The 17,083-nt window shown below is 40.3% G+C and overlaps 1 protein-coding gene across 1 annotated transcript; it reads left to right on the top strand.

The window, feature by feature from the left end:
* Nucleotides 1-6,821: 6,821 nt before the first annotated feature.
* adrb2a (adrenoceptor beta 2, surface a) lies at nt 6,822-9,149 on the top strand. Its single transcript, XM_068595791.1, has 2 exons — nt 6,822-6,953; nt 7,169-9,149. Exon 2 carries the CDS (start codon nt 7,169-7,171, stop codon nt 8,423-8,425), a length of 1,257 nt encoding a protein of 418 aa, XP_068451892.1. The 5' UTR covers nt 6,822-6,953; the 3' UTR covers nt 8,426-9,149.
* Nucleotides 9,150-17,083: the final 7,934 nt, after the last annotated feature.

Raw genomic sequence — 17,083 nt, 5'->3', positions numbered from 1 at the left:
AAACAATACAGTTTTGGATGTATTGTATAGTTTGTTGAAGATTTTGGTGGACTTGCCGTATAGGATGCAGTTGAAGCAGTCAGCATCCTGTGTATACTGCAGTTAGCTAGTATATATCTTTGTAGATCTGTAACCTAACTGTAAGAGTTAGATAATCACAACTGCAATATTTTGTCATTTGTTGTCAGTACAATACAATTCAGTTAGAGTAATTCCGTCTGATATTGTTATGAGTATATCAGTATTGATTATAAATGCATTTGCATTTTTCTCCACTGCCTTTGTGTTTAAAGTGTTTATTTAGATTATTACAGATGCAAATCTCTAACGCGCTAGATAATAGTGTTTGAAAAAGTCCTAATATATATATTGAAGGTAAAAAAAAGAATGTTTAGAAGAGTTTATGTAGTTTTTCATTATGTGTTTGCTTTTGCAAGATCTGTTATGATAGATAAGAAATGTAGTGTTTGACACAGAGGGCCCTAGTTTCAGAAATGTGGTTTAGCAATTGCCAAAAGCTGTAAGTCTGTGCATATCAGATATGCATAAAGTTGTAACTAAATGTTCCAATGTAACCTCAGTTAGCTTGTTCATATCTCTTATATCTGAATCTAATAAGAGTGGTTGCACTGCCAGAGGACGTAAAACTTGTAAGGATAAAGCAAAATACCAACATTTTTGCAGCTGCAAGATTCAATCACACAGATATACACACACAGGCATGACTTTTGGGGACATTACATTTACTTTAATTCATTTCCTAGATACTTATCTTATCTTACTCTAACCCTTAAAAAAAAAAAAGTCCACATTAATGATTCTCAATAGGAGGATGTGCATTCGGTCCTTATAATATCTGTAAACATGTAGCCACAAGTCATGACACCCCCCCCCACACACACACACACACACACACACACCAAAAGCAGCATGAAAAGATCATGCTGGGTCATGTGAAGGGGTTTTATAAAACCTCTCAAAGTTCATTTCAATGGGGCTTTTTTACTCGTCACATTTTCTGGGGTTGGTGTGGTCTGTCAGTTTTAATCATTTAAGGCTGTAAACAAAAGCCTGGCATGGAGAGAGTGGCTGATGGTGGCATCTTAGTTAAATTCCAAGTGTGTGTGTGTGTGTGTGTGTGTGTGTGTGTGTGTGTGTGTGTGTGTGTGTGTGTGTGTGTGTGTGTGTTTGGAAGGGTGGCACATTCTAACAGAGCAATTAATGAGTGATACATGATTGGTTGAGCTCGTGTTGTGTGATTCCATTCATCTGTTTTCAGTTCACACTGCCAAAGGAATGGTAAGCCGACCTCTGAAGTATTATCATTGAACCGTTAAGATCCCATCACAACCGCTTCGCTCTGACTCTCTCTCTTTCACAGCGAAGGCCTCTTGTGAATATCTCATTCCTAACTCAACGAACAGAAACCCTTCAAGACTCCAAATGTTTATGCAAGTTAAATATCTGCCAAAGTTGTGGCGAAAAACCATACCAAAGAAGGCTGTTGGTTACACATCTCATGGTCACTTGGAGTGAAACGGTCAGAAGTTGACTTTTTCCTTCAATCAATCACTGTAGAAAGTAACAGGGAACAAACAGTCAGCGAGTTGTTAGAGGACAAATGTATTCTCACATTAATCATTGTGGAAGAGGAACAAAAAGGACCAATGCCTTGGTTCAGCCCCATCCCAGCTGTCTCAGTTATGCAGATATATACATTCTTGACGATAGGGTTCTTGATTTAGCAGAGCAAATTGACTAAAATTATGTGTTGAAAAGTTACACATGTTGGTTTACAACTGTTGTGGAAATATAAATGTATTTTGTGTAGGGTCAGGGATAAAGCACACATGGGCTCAAAATATGTGAAAAGGCAGTATAGTCTAAAGGTGTGAAGAGAAAAGGGCTTGCATCCTTATTCCCATTCCATGAATACTAACTGGTGTAAAAAAGTTAATGATTAATATCCTCGGCAGCTCCAGGATGGGTCCTGGGATGCTCCTTTCTGCGGCTTTCTCTCAATCAGTTTGAGAGATTAAATGGTAGCTGTTCATTTATTTATATCTCTATCTACTCTACTACCATCGACTGACATTCACCGTTGCCTATAACCATACCAGTAAAAGAGGCAGCACAAAAGTCGGGCTTCAAATGGCAAAAAACCTAAGAGTATATAAACATTTTAGTATGTTAGAAATGTCGTAAACTATTAGAGAAAGGAAGGATTTATTGTTATTGTTATGTGCATTAAAGAAGCTTGTTCTTCTGGAAAAGATGAATTGTAATTTCCCTCTGTGCTAAACCGGAGATCTACGGGGACCTTTTCGCTGATTGGTACAGATTTTTGCACACTAATTAGATCCTCACAAGGACAGTAACACATAAAACAAAGGTTACAATTCCCGTTCAGGCCTTGACTGCCTAATTTGCATCATAAATCCTCCTCTAAAACCCAGAACCAAAGCAGGATTTGCTAATTTACCAACCGAAAATTCCAGTTAACTGAATTGGTTATGGGGTCAATCTCAGAATTTAACCTTTAACCTTTATGAACATGTCTTATAATAAGTCAAAGACTCTGTCTGTAAAATGTTCTGCAATGCAAAAAAAAGACTTTGGGGATGCCATTCTGTCCTCTTCCATTGACTGCAGTCGAGTTAGCTGTCCCTTGTCAAATGCAAGCCAGCCAGGGCAACTGTCTTTTGTACGTGTTGAACTCTGTCTGGAAGCCACAGCCCAAAGGTTGTTGAATAGTACAGTAAAGTGTTTTTACAACCTCTTCCTCCGTCTGAACTGAGTGTACAATGACTCAGGGTTAGTAACTGCTTCGTCTATATATGGTCTGATGCTTCCAAACATACAAACAGTTTTGTTTTACTGTTTCTGTTTATCTGAAAAACACCAACTTGGATACTTTCCCCCAGCATCAATAACACACTCTGCGTCTGTAGATGCATGGCAGTGCAAACAGTGTTGAAGTTCTGGTCTTTGATGTGTAATACACTCATTTGTTTTTGGGTGGACCTCACCCGCAGTACCCCAGGGGCCTTTACTTCAGACCCAATTAGCGTTTCAGGCTCTGGAATAATCCCAAGGGGGGATTTTCCAGTAAATTAAAGAAGGGCATTGTGATTGGCCTCACAATAATTCCTTAAATCATACAGAGAATGAATGTATTAGACACGGTTGGACAGTCCGCAGCACAGATTCTATTTTTTTTTTTTTTTTTGCATCGTTGCATTTAGTTCGAAGTATTTTTTTATGTTCTCATTTCTCACCTATGAGAAATCTAGAGAGAAAATAAGGCCTTATGAAACATGCACCAATTAGTAAAGGCATTGCCTGAAGGTAGAGGACTTTTGAAAACACGTTTTATATTCACATCGTGTATTAAAATAAAACACTGAGTTTCAGGACAAAAGAATATGTGTGCCTATTTGTTGGTATGTTTTCATGACTTGTGAGGACACACAACTGTTTACACACTGACATTGTGGGGACTCACCTTCCTCACGGGGACATAATACACATCCTCATTATGTATGCTTGGTTTAAGGTTAGGGTTGGGAAAAGTCTCCAGGATATGAATGTAAGTCCATGTAATGTCGCCAAAGGTCATGACAACACGACTGTGTATGTGTGTTTGAAGGTGGGTGTAACAGAGAGAATTGTATCTGTGCTTTGCACCTTACAAATATATTTTAAAATTCATGTGCTACATTACTTTGATCAAACCTTTTTTTCGAAAATGCTGTTGATCGAAGCAGCAGAGCTAGACGTCAATTTTGATATTTAATCAAATTGTTTACTCATATAATATGGCTCTGGCGCAGCACTGTGTCAAAGTATTTATTTACCTCTGCTGGTTGTCACAGTTTTACATTTTAGAAAGTAATAATTAGCTGATATTTATACAATAAATTCTGCTTCTTGTTTAGTGTTGCTGTGATATGATCAACAGAGCAGTAGTAATTTCCTCATCTAACTCCCAGCAAGAAACTAGATAAGCTTTTCTTTGGTTGTGTATTTTTTTATACAAACAAGGCAAGTGTAATACCAGTAAAGTCAAATGACATTTAACAAAACAAGTGGGCGAAAATATTGAGGCTCTCTCATTTCCTCTTATACTCCCGAGTGCTTTCCCTAGAGGAGCAATGCCTCCAGGTATTGTTCCTCACAGATTACAAGAAAAATAGAGTGTGAGAGTTGGGATGTGCGTGCTGGGTCATGAGGTCGGCATCAAAACTTTCTCTGAAGGAAGGATAGCGATGAGGATCTAATAGAAGACGGTGTGGAGATATCTTTATTCTCACAGTGTTTGACGAAACAGAGCGGTGTACAATATATAACTGGGAACCGGATCCTAGCTCTGCCTGGGAGTGACAGGATACAGGAAGACAGACTGAGGAAACCAGTCATGATTAATCGAACATGCAGACTCACACTTTCCAAAATAGAAATCGGATTTGCATTACATTGAGATACATACACAACGTTCAACAAAACAAATAACAAGTTGATCAAACAGGTCAGACAAGAAAAAGTCAGCTTTTACATATAAGCAGACTGAGTCCACAAAGGTCCCAGTGTTCAATATACCCCACAGTCCATACAAGCAGAGGGTTACAGACACCATACTGACCTTATCACGGGTGTGATGAACATGTTGGGTTTGTCCTGTCGGTTAATCAAGAGATAAGGCCACGTGTGACACTGAAGTCATGTTAGCTGATTAACGTGGGACCAATGACGTTAATCCTAGATGACATTTGTGCCGTATTGATGCAAGACTCAAGCTCAAGGGGCGTTTGAAATTAAAAGGGGTCTCTTGTTAAATGAAGGGAGATGTGTGAGCTTCAGGGCAAAGCATCTTATATTACAAATGGAAATGTCGGCCCGATGGCAGCGCTCGAAGAAAGGTAAGGAGGTCATTAAAACATTTGAATTAATTCTGAGATCATGAATATCCATGTTCGTGGAAGCCTGCCAAGATACGCAGCAAAGGAGTGTTTAGCTTGGCAAAAGGTCACAGGGTCCCGTAATCACTGCAATTAATATCTTTAGTGCATTTTATGGTCATCTGTCTTGAAATGTGTGAGATTCTGTCATGGATTAAAAAGCTAAATGGATGGACCAGCAGGTGAGCAGCATAGGGTAAACAATTTTAAGGCTCAAAAGCAATATGAGAAATCATAGCAGGTGGTAACGCATGCATCTGAGCGCTAGTGTTTTGGGTTGCGTGCTCACACAAACACACCTGCAAGCCCCACAAAGAAGAACTAAATTGCTTCTGCTCATGAATATTAGAGAGAACTGCAGCAAAATCATGGCACAACAAACCTGGCATTTTTTTTGTATTATTGACACCTATTTATGACGGGTGTCTGAAAGAGAATTGGTCACTTTACTGCAGTTAGCGGCAAAACCGAAGACAGAAATGCAGTAAATATTGACTGGAAAACTCTCCATGTACAGCACATACTGGGATGGTGTCAGGACACGTATTCTTTATTCACACAATGAAAACCTCTTGGGTGTGGTGTGGGACCTGAACGCAGGCAGTTTGGGTCTCCAGTGCCTCCTCGAGTCCAAATGGTAATTTATCCAGGCTCTCACTTTAAATAGGATGACATAGTTCTTAACATGCCAACTTTTCAAACACACACTTATTCTCATATACAATCATGTGTGTGTATACATACTTATAGTGCTATTTAGTGGAAGCTAATGCACACTGAGAAGCAGGGCTGAGACATTAACTGAAGCAGAGGAAAAGTATTTACACCCCAATGATCTAATCTCCTCTCTCTCCACCTTTATCTGTTTGTTTAGCTGATGCAGCTAATACATAGATTATGCAGTTGTTTCTGTCACAGAATCTGAATCGTGTTCCAGACACAGAAACCTTTCAATGAATAGCCCAATGTCTTTGCATGGACCTTTTATGCTTTACAAAAATGCAAATTTGCCCTAGATAATGTCTTTAAATATATTCCATGCAGTACAGCGCATGTGTTTGTTCTTGTCCTGCAGGCTACTCCTCCAGGGCAGTGGGAGTAGATTGATAACAGAACTAGGAGTTTTCTGCAGTTTAACCTTTACATATCTTTTAACGTTGCATTACATGAGTGCATGTTTTTGATTTATTGGGTTGTATAGAGCAAAAATGTAAGTCGCTTTAGATAAAAGCATCAGTGTAATGTGTCTGCAAGGACTAAACCACTCTATTTTTAATGTTATGCAGGTGGTCTCCATTTTTACATCAAAGCATCATGACAGGAAGAACACTAAAATACCAAGGTTTTGTCAGGAAAAGACAAAAGTAATCGTCAAACCTCCCAATAAATGATAGAGTGTGCAGAGAAGCTAGTTAAACATGCCAGTTGGACCACTCATGTATCCAACTTTCTCCGACAAAGAGTTAAAGAAAGCTCCACCTGTTTTTTATAAGATCCAGACCAACGGACAAAAGCTGTAGAACCTCTGTGCTTGAAATGTGAATCTGACTACCTGTTTTTTTCTAAACTTTAAATTCTATATTTGCATTATAAAATATATAGTGTGCACATGGTTAAAAGATTGCTAGTTCAAACAAAAAGCCATACCAGATCTGTGTATGTGTTTGCAGCTTTTGTCTCATGAACCAGCAGCAGCGGCGGCTGCAGGGACAATGTGTTCAAACTCTCGGGTGCTCTCAGCACCCTCCGCAGGCTGGCTGTCTGATTGGCTGAGCCCTGACCGTGATGTCACCACTGCACGTTATAAGGGCTCTGACAAATAGCCTGTGAGACACATTAGAAGAAACACTGCTCAACTGAGGGACTGAGTAAGTGAAACACACGGAGATTAAGAAAAACAGACAGTGGAAGGAAGGACATGTGACAGTAAAGGAGCTGAACAGGGACATTTCTACTTTGTATGGGAGGCAGGAAACCAGACAACAACCTGTGGAGGTTTGTACTTTTATTTCTGCTTGACTTGTTTAGCATGCTGTGGTGAATTTTTTTTCTGTTCCTCTTTTTTTGTGGAAATACAACCAACAACAAACCCAACAGATCATTTTTTGTGCTAGTTCTTTTGACGCATTTACATTTAAATTGTGATCTTTACGTGTGTGTGTGTGCGTGTGTGTCTGTGTGTGTGTTTTATCTACATATGGTCTATTCAGATGGAAAGTACAACCCTCCAAGTGGACCATAATGTGAGTGCTGTGATGACCAACTCGTCATCCGACCCAGCTAACAAGGAGGAGGGTTACAGTGAGGCGACCATGATCCTTCTGGGCATGGTCATGTCCTTACTCGTCCTGGTCATTGTCTTCGGCAATATCCTGGTCATAATAGCGATCGCCCGCTTCCAGCGTCTCCAAAATGTCACTAACTGTTTCATCACATCCCTGGCCTGTGCCGACCTGGTCATGGGTCTCGTTGTGGTTCCTTTCGGTGGCTGCTACATCATCTTTAAGACCTGGCACTTTGGCAGTTTCTGGTGTGAGTTCTGGACTGCGACTGATGTCCTCTGCGTGACTGCAAGCATCGAAACCCTGTGTGTCATAGCTATTGACCGTTATTTGGCCATCACCTCTCCCTTCCGCTACCAGTCAATGTTGACCAAGTGCAAAGCTCGCATTGTGGTTGTGCTGGTGTGGGTGATTGCCGCCTTGATCTCCTTCCTGCCCATCCACATGAAATGGTGGACGTCAGAGGATCAGGAAACGAAGGATTGCCTGGCGGACAGTAACTGCTGCGAGTTCTACACCAACATGGCCTACGCCATCACCTCCTCTATCGTCTCCTTCTACATCCCCGTGGTCATCATGGTCTTTGTCTACAGCCGCGTTTTCCAGGAGGCCAGGCGGCAACTGAAGAAGATCGACCAAAGCGTTGGACGCTTTCAAAACACCGACAACAGCAACCTGACATCTCTGGAGGCCAACAACGGGCGTGGCAACAAGAAGGCCAAGTTTTGCCTGCGGGAACACAAAGCCTTGAAGACGCTGGGCATCATCATGGGGATCTTTACTCTTTGCTGGTTGCCCTTCTTTCTGCTCAATGTGGTGGTGGCCATATGGAAGGTGGAGGGCATTGAACTCACCTTCAGGATACTCAACTGGATAGGTTACGCAAACTCAGCCTTCAACCCGCTCATTTACTGTCGGAGTCCTGAGTTCAGGTACGCCTTCAAGGAAATCCTCTGCATGAAGAGGAACCGCCTCAGCAACCCGGGGCCTGTGAACGGATACGTCTACAGCAGGCACAGCTGGCAGAGCGAGCAGCATGGGAGAAGTAAGGGCAGCTTGGAAGACAGTGACACTAATGAAGGTTGTCTGGGGAAAGCAGCGGGGGTCTGCCGCATTGTGGACGGAGCAGTGGACCCCAACGGGAACTGCAACAAAGGCTTATCGACTGTGACGACCGTCCTTTAAACCTGGAGCCCTGAGACTTCTGTCAACAGGAAGATCCAGACATGTTTACACTGCTGTCCTAAACTTTTTAACTAATGAAGGTAAGGCCAGTCAAGATGGCTGGTAGAGACTGCTTTACGGAAACTGTAATTCAAATGCGGAGGAAAGTATTTCTCTTTGATATGAAAAGAGATGAATACTGTAGGTAGAGACCTTTTCCTTTTGTTACATTTCCCATGTTTAACTTTCATCTACCTCATCTTTTTTATGTTTCGTAACTGACTATTTCACAATACACTGTCCACAGGAGTTACAATGAGGCAGCATCTCAGCTGTTTATTCACTCTACTAAATGATCTGTGCATTATACGATTGCTAATTATCTGGCTCAGATTAAATTTGTGGGCATGTTTCTTGTCTCAGAATTCTTGGCAAAATGTCCCACAATTTATTAGCATGAAAATGTTTTTGAAATTCTAAGTGAGTGTTGTTGGAGGCTGTAAATGTCCCATCGGACATGCCAATTTGGCACGAATAGCGAGTAATTCTTTCCATCAGAGAATTTATGAGGAACATGGAAGTATTAAATGTAATGCCGCTTTGGTGCTTTGTTTACATTCCAAGTCAATCAAAATCATAATTTGGCTGTATTTCATAATTGTTTTAGTTTTCAACCCTATTTCTACCCTATTCTTTTTTTGGGAAGGGGGGGATTGATTGTTTAGTGTGAAAGACAATGATGATGAACAGGTGTGGAAGACAGAATCTCTCTCTCTCTCTCTCTCTCTCTCTCTCTCTCTCTCTCTCTCTCTCTCTCTCTCTCTCTCTCTCTCTCTCTCTCTCTCTCTCTCTCGCTGTGTCTCTCTCTCACCTCACTGCTCAGCAATGTTGTGAGGCCTTGCTTCTTGCTCTAGTGTTTTACAGCCTTTTGCATGGGTGTTCCTGTTGCCAGCAGATTGCACCAGAGATATTACGTTATCTATATCTAACTGGTGTAAGCTGAGAAACGCTTGGGGCCATCCTTGAAAAAGAGGATTGTATACGTGGTGTCAGCCAGATTCCATTGTGTGCCCTAAAGATAAAGAGTATCTTTAACATGGTTAATCCTGGGTATTGACCTTTAGAGCTTGCACCTGTTATACAAATAAATGCAGTGTTTAAAAAGGTTTTCTACTGCACAACCAGTCAGATGCTGCATTCAGTTTACTGGTTCATTCATGTAACATGTAAACCATGTATTTGATAAATGATAAAGCCATTACTTCAGTGTAAGGAAAACAACAGTAACACTCCTTTTAGCTGGCCTGTTTGTTGATTAAAATATGTGGTTGCTGTGTTTCAGTACATACAGTGTTTACTGAAATCAGAGAAGCTGTTTCCTTAGTCGTGGCACAAGGAAGGGTACAAACCACACACAATAATAAACAGTGCTTCAAAATAGCCGAGTGATAACAGCGTCCCAGGCCAGAGACGATAGTCTTGACTATTCAGAGGCCAATAAACGGAGATGAGAAAAACAGTGCCGAGTAGTGTACCTTTGTCTCCGCTCCCTGATATTTCCCAGAGTCTCCTCACTGTAAACGGATGTCTGGAGCTTCGTGAAATCTGTCTAACATTTGCATATATGAGCAGTGGCTCAGCTGTTCCAGTTATTATTTCAGTTAGTTTCAGTCCACTATTGCCACTGCTTGGTGCACAGTCTCCAGGAAATGCTCCCCATCCAGCTGAGCCCAGCACGATAAACACAAATAAAATCCATTATCGCAATCATTTAGCTGGAGAATCAGATATCTCCCTCTGAGGGAACACTGGAATAGATTAGTACATTATAAAACATACAGTTCCCAATCTGCATGATGATATTTGATGAGATCCAAAGGGCCAACCTGAAATGAGACTCTCTTATATCTCACGTCTTATAAATCATGAGCTCATGGGACTTTTTGGCATTGGCAAACAATAATGGAACATTAGCGCGTCACATGAAGGTGCTTGAATTTGCCCACACTCTTTTCCCACACTCAGTGACAGGTGTAAGCCCTTTTCCCCTGTCAGTTTGGTGTTGCCTACGTCCTGATCAAAGTGACAGCATTCTAAATGTGGCTATAGAAGACAAGAGGGGGGGAGCAGGGACTCTTTGCCAGTCTAAATCGGTGTTAGTGATCTGTGTTTAGTGCACGTTGCGTTGCCTCTGGTCAGCTGACTCGCGTCAAAATTGTGGACTTTGTTCCATCAGAGGAATCCATATGTATCTTTTGGCCAGGTTTGGTCAGCGCTGTTGTCCCTGACCTTAGGAATAGAAGCAAATATGTTGCCAACTTACGTCAGTGATTGCCATGTGAAAAACAAGTTTTCCCCTCTGTTGATCTCATTTGCTGTTTTTCTTTTTCGTGGATTTACAGCAAAGTAAATGCAGGGGTTGAATGTCATAACAAAGGTTCTCCAGGTTGTTGTTGTTTTTCTTCAGCGTTTTCACTGTAGAGGATGCACAAAGCACAAAACAGAAAAAAAGATTCTAGACCAAGATTTTTCCAATATGACTTGTGGTTACTCACTTGACGCATCGATATTGATGAGTCACTGCTGGATTTGAAAAAAAAAAGGTTAAAATGTCTGTCATTTTAAGATGCACTTTGCATGTGATGGTTTGCATGTCTGCTATATATATATATATATATATATATATATATATATATATATATATATATATATATATATATATATATATATATATATATATATGGGTGTGTGTATGTCTGTGGTAATGTGTTTATGGACTTTGGTGGCACTTCCTTTTAGAGTGGTCTGTTTAAGTCCAAGAGGAGTAGATTGTGAACTATACGTCCACACTGCTCCCTCCTGGCAGTGGCTTCTCCTTGCACCTCAGCTGTCTCAGAGGTATTAATGGTTATTGTTTCATTAATACGCCTGTATAATAGGGGATGTAATTCATGTCTTCTCCTCAGTTATTTCCAATGAGTCTTGAATCATTAATTGACGCTAGAACATTCCAAGTACCGCCGATGGTTTGTCTACTGATGCATACAATTAACATTCAGTGAAGTTTGACCCATGATCACTCTTCATATCCACTGGTACCAACTCTGCATACATAAAAGGTTATTTTAATAGTGGATTCTGGGTTACAGACAAGTCTTAAATAATATATTATAATGTGGCATGTATAACTTTAGTCTTTTCTATGTTTTAATGTGGTCAATGCTCAGGTGGGCTAATGCTATCCTCACTGATCTATGGTTGTCCCTATTTTAGAAAAGTCACATTATCCCCCATGGATAGCTCGATTTAGATCAGTTCACTCACTTAAAGCAGCACTCCAATTTGCAGAGTTGTTTTAACAATTAAGTTTTTAATTTAAGTTTGGGAACTATAAACAATTACTGGCTTGAGTTCACTTGTGCCATAATATTTTTGTGGAAGTCCTCCTTCCTGTTTGCAACTGAAAGAGCGAGAGTCATGAGAAACTGCCTCGGCCCAGATGTTGACTGACTTGACTGTCCAGATGGATTTATGAATGTGATTCCTCTATTAAAAACATATTGCTTCAGCGTCATATGAAAAACAAACCTCTTACATGTGAACGTTTTTGTTCCCCCGAGGCGTCACTCAGCTGAATGTTTACTAAATGTTTTTGCACACGTTTTTGTCACTGTTTGTTTAGGTAATGGAGCCTGTTACGACATGTGGTGTCCTGTGGTATTTATGAAAGTGTATGTGCTGTAACATTTGTATTGAAATAAATTATGTACATGTTGCATGTACTGTCCTCAGTGATGTGTCCTCTATGATAATTGGTAGTGAGTCTATCTCTGCAATACAAAGAACTTAAAGAATAAGTCTTCATGCATCAGGCCTGCACACTGACAGCAGTTAAATCTATTTCAGTATGGGGAAACCAGTCATCAGCATGTGATCCAGATGGAATGATGGACAGGAAGGCGATCGGGATATTACGGAAATGTTTCCACTCTCCTTTTGAAACTGTGTGTCTCCTCCAATATTGAAGCATTTCATTATATGTCAAAAATCCCCCCAAAGAGATGTACAGAGCCGTAAAATGTCTTGAATTGGACACTTACTTAGAGTGCAAAGGGTTTTTTTTAAGTAAGTTTAAGCTAAAACATGAAGCAAAAAACTTAAAACATGTTCATCTGCTGAAAGAAGTTTAGAAAACTAAAAAAAAAAAATCCATTAGCAGAGCAACTTGTTTTAATACATCAGGATTTCCTGGATAACAATGGCATCGGACCCTCACTTCTAACAACATATACTCTCTATAACAAGTAATACTTCATGGAACATGTCCTTTGTTAAATATTTAACCCTCTCTGCCTCTTTATCTGTCACACTTTCGTTCTCTTTACGATTTTTAGGATTTTTTCTGACAAGAGTGGAAAAATGAGTCTCTGGCTTTCAACCTAAAGTGAGTATTAATGAGTTTTCTTTTCCTTACTTATATCTAGCTCACAAAAACTGTGCTGTTCTTCATCTCCTTCTACACTGACCATCAACTGTTGAGGATGGGGACTTTTAACTTTAGCAGTATTCATGCACAGTACCACATATTTGGCCATCCTGTCCATTTCAATGATGCTTTTATCAAGTTTTTTTTTTTTAATATTCAGCTAGAAACATAACAAAACCTGCTGCAAAATCCAACTCTCGGAGCTGATGTTTGCTTAATTAACTAGCTGGCTATAGCTGATGAAACCTACTAGCAACAGTTTAATCATGAAAGACATGTCAGATGAAGAAAAGATAAGTGTTTATTCTTAACAGATGATATGTGATCTTGAAAAAGTATTAGGCGCCTAAATTGTGCGTCTGTCCTGAGCAGCAGCAAGATAAATCCCCCTCATGGAGTCCAGACACTGGTGGTGGCTGATGAGGCTGATATAATGATGAGATGGTTTGAGAGAGCATGTCAAAACATGTAAATGACACCTTTGACCCCACTTATGATCGTATAATCAGTCATAAAGCTATTGATCTACTCCTCTTCCATATTAATTTCACTTATACCGAGGCCTCTTCAGTGTAAATTTATTCACAAACCTGTCGCCCTCTAATCCTTTAAGTTTCCCTGCAGCAGCACATTGCAATTTGAGTTTAAGTCGTGTCCAACGCTCCGTGTTTTTCGATGTGAACTGTGGGCGATCCGCAGGGATGCGTGCAGACGTTTGTCTGGAGATATGCCAAGCGCTCCCTATAGAGCCTCATGGCCAATTTTCAATACCGATAAGAAACTTGAAGAAAACAAACCCAACGTATTTTGTCAACAAACAGTCTGCTTCGCCTTTCTGATATAAGTCTTTGAATGGTAATGCATATCATCAGGCTTCAATGACTCAAATCATTAAGAGCAAGATAAAAAGAAGGCAATTTCCCATATCTAAACCAACCATGTTTTTTAAGTTGTTTTTTTTTTTAAAGCACTGTAGAAGGGAAACTCTCTGGAAACAATTTGTTTTGGTACAAGATGACTGTTTTCTCTGATATGTTAATCACGGCAGTGAGAGAGGATGTGAACATGTGAAAACGTTCTCTGATGGATCGATAAGTCCCTCGGCACTTTGGTGGCACCACAATGTCTGCAGTGCCCTCACTCCCAAGGACTTTGCATGCGTGTGCATTCGAGAGCGTGGGGATGTGTGTGCGTGCATAAGCGCATCTCAAATCATAGCTTGTCGGCATCTGAAAGATTAGCTCCACCCGACCTGAGGTTGTGAAAGCAAACATGAACTTAAAAAAAAAAAGAAGTTTGTTTTCAAGGTCAATAAAAACGCAATAAAACGTCAAAAAAATATTTTACTTCTCAAACATGGTATTCCGCGAGTATGTTTGCTCTTCATCTCTGAGTGTGGTCATATTGTAAATTCCCTCGTGGGTTACTGTGTCACACTAATGTTTGGTTCCAATCTGCAGCCATTTTAAGCTCAAAACATGAGACGGTTGATGAATAATCTGTTTAATAAGAGTAAATTGTTTTTGTACATCATTTAATTCAATAACGAATTATCAAAGGAAGCTGAGCTTACCAGCTTGCAACGGGACACATGTTGTCAAACAAACATATTTCAACTAACTTTCTATTGTCCAATAGCACAACGTTGTGAAAACGTCAAGTGAATTCACTGATTTCACTAAAATAACTTTGGTTGTGGTGCCTCTAATCTCCAGATTCCTCCTGTTATCCTCCCTCTTATGTTCATGGGTCTGCTGCTTTACTCTTTGTGAGTAAATGACAACAAGAATCAAGTTGCTCCTCGTTTTCTTCTTTTCCCAGAGACAAGAACACGGACACAGATGCTGCTTTGGTCGTGTCAGTATATGTGCAGAACTGCATATATCTGTTTGTGCTTGATTTGAATGAAAAATGCATTCCAGTTTTTAGTTTGCACGAGGTCAAGAAGGTTTTCTAACTGATTGTATGCGCGGTCACACACAGTACCTTACCTGCTTACTGTCAGTAGGGAGTGTTGTACAACTTTATTTCAAATGTCAGCCATGTTTTTTTCACCTCGGTGCTGCTGGTGGATGACTTCTAGTGGAGATTGGGTTGAATTAGCACAATGACACAGGCCAAGGAGGATGCAGAGTAATAATACCCTTCTTTCTCTCCCAATGGCTCAATTATCTGGGGAAAAATATAATTTGCTTCCAAGTAATCAATTGGACTGTGAGTTGGCTCCAGTATATTGTATTCTTAATCGTAAGCAATTATGTTTGTTGGTGGCTTTGTTAGGCATCACTCGATGCCTTTCGCAATGCCGTAGAATAGTTATGTTTGGTTTGAATCCAAAGTTTTCGAGGGTGATGAGAAGCATCGATTAGTGTGGTCTAAGCTTCAGGAATTGACTTTGGAAGTACATATACATATAAATACCAGCCAGTACCTGACTTTTGAAATATTGATACATGGCAGCTTGACAGTTTGACGCAATGCAGGCTGTCACTTCTTGGTGGATGAGCGTACACGAGTGGCTCCAACCAGGAAATGTTCCTCTTTTTTTACTGGAAACTGGAAATCTCAGTTTTTAAATCATCCGAAAGAAACACAAACACAGGAAGGAACGATTGTCACGTTTGCAGTGTCCGACCAAGAGTGGAAATTCCTTGTTCCGAACCTCGTCACTAGCAGTAGTACCTTCGTCTCTTTGACATCAGAGTGATATCCCCCAGCTTTCCCAGACATACTGAGTGTTTTAAGGACATACTGACCTGTAATAAGGTGCTAGAAGATATGGAGAAATGCCAACAAGTGTGTGTACGCTTTGTTTGTGTGGCATCATGTTTAATAATGTCCGGCAGCTAGCATGTATTCAAGAGTAAACCCCGATTCAACATTGGAAATGGTTGCTATGAATTGTATTTCAAACACATCTCAGGCCAATATTTATAATAATCACGGGTAATTTCTTTTATTGAATATCAGTTGCTGCAGCTTTATCAAGGGAACGGACACACGGGACTGTTTAAGATCAACCGTTTCCCGAACTTAATATATAAAGCCATACCATTAAATGTAACTTGCCTTAATAACCAAATTGTCAATATAATAAAAAGGATTAACAACTTGCAGGTGACACAACCATAGGTTCAAACCAGCTCAAGCGCAAGGAACTTGAAAAACCTGTTTCCAGGCAACTGCATAGCTGGGTCACAACCAGTGGTGTGACCCAGTTTATGGACTTTCCTCTGGAGCTGCTTGACCTATGTCTCTCATGAGGAAACACACCTCATACTCTCCATCTTTTCCAAACAGTGTAGGATGATGCTGCCGGAGGAATAGCTATCATTGTATAGATGCAGGAGGGCAGAGTGTTTTTGTGTTTCCTGAACTGTACAGCAAACCGGACACGTTCTAATGGCAACGACATTGAACTGTGACCAAATCTGGTGAAGTGTATATTCCCAATGACATTTAACTCTCAATATGTCTCTTTTTTTTTTTTCCTGTGTGTGTGTCGTGTTTCACCATGTCACTCACCACTTCTCTCTTTTCAGATCACTTCACTTCCTGCCTTTGTGTGTTCTCCCGCCAGTTTTGGTTGTCCGCCCCGCCCTGATTAGTTTCAACTGTCCGTCGTCAACCCTGCAGTCACCAGGCCTCCTGCTCGCCATACCTGTTCCCACTCCCCCTGGAAGAAGTCACTCTCATGTTCTAGTAACCAGTTCCTTCGTCAGTTTGTCTTCATTGCTGAATGGACTTTTGATTTCCTTTAAGCTTTTTTTTTTTCAATTTCTTTGTTAAACTATCTTTACTGCCACTTTGAGTCTGCGTTTGGGTCCTCTCTTTCTTTGCTGCATATATCAACTTTGACAATTGGCATTTACCTTAAACCAGAATACGAACGTGCTACCATGGGGCTATAAATCCATAACAGGATTGCAGAGATGTTGTGGGAGCACTTGTGTTGTTGCAAGACGATTGACTTCTAAATTGTTTCTTTCGAATATGTCAGGCATACATGTTTACATTGACTACCCAATAAACAAAGTGTGTTTTCCTTCATTTTATGACAAACTAACACATAATTGCTAAAGTCCATTAGGAACTGCAATGTAAAAAAAAATAAAACAGAAGGCGTCCAACAGTCTTCATAATGTGTGAACAAGACAAATAATGATCACGGATGTTAACGTAAACAAAGATCA

Source organism: Clinocottus analis, unplaced genomic scaffold, assembly GCF_023055335.1.
Source record: "Clinocottus analis isolate CAN_PGR_092001 unplaced genomic scaffold, fCliAna1.0.p SCAF_10, whole genome shotgun sequence".
Taxonomy (NCBI): domain Eukaryota; kingdom Metazoa; phylum Chordata; class Actinopteri; order Perciformes; family Cottidae; genus Clinocottus; species Clinocottus analis.
The sequence above is the reverse complement of the archived record's forward strand: the minus strand, read 5'-3'. Positions and strand labels throughout refer to the sequence as shown.

Excerpts from the sequence above, each read along its gene's own strand:
- adrb2a (XM_068595791.1), top strand. The coding sequence starts at position 7,169 with ATGGAAAGTACAACCCTCCAAGTGGACCATAATGTGAGTGCTGTGATG.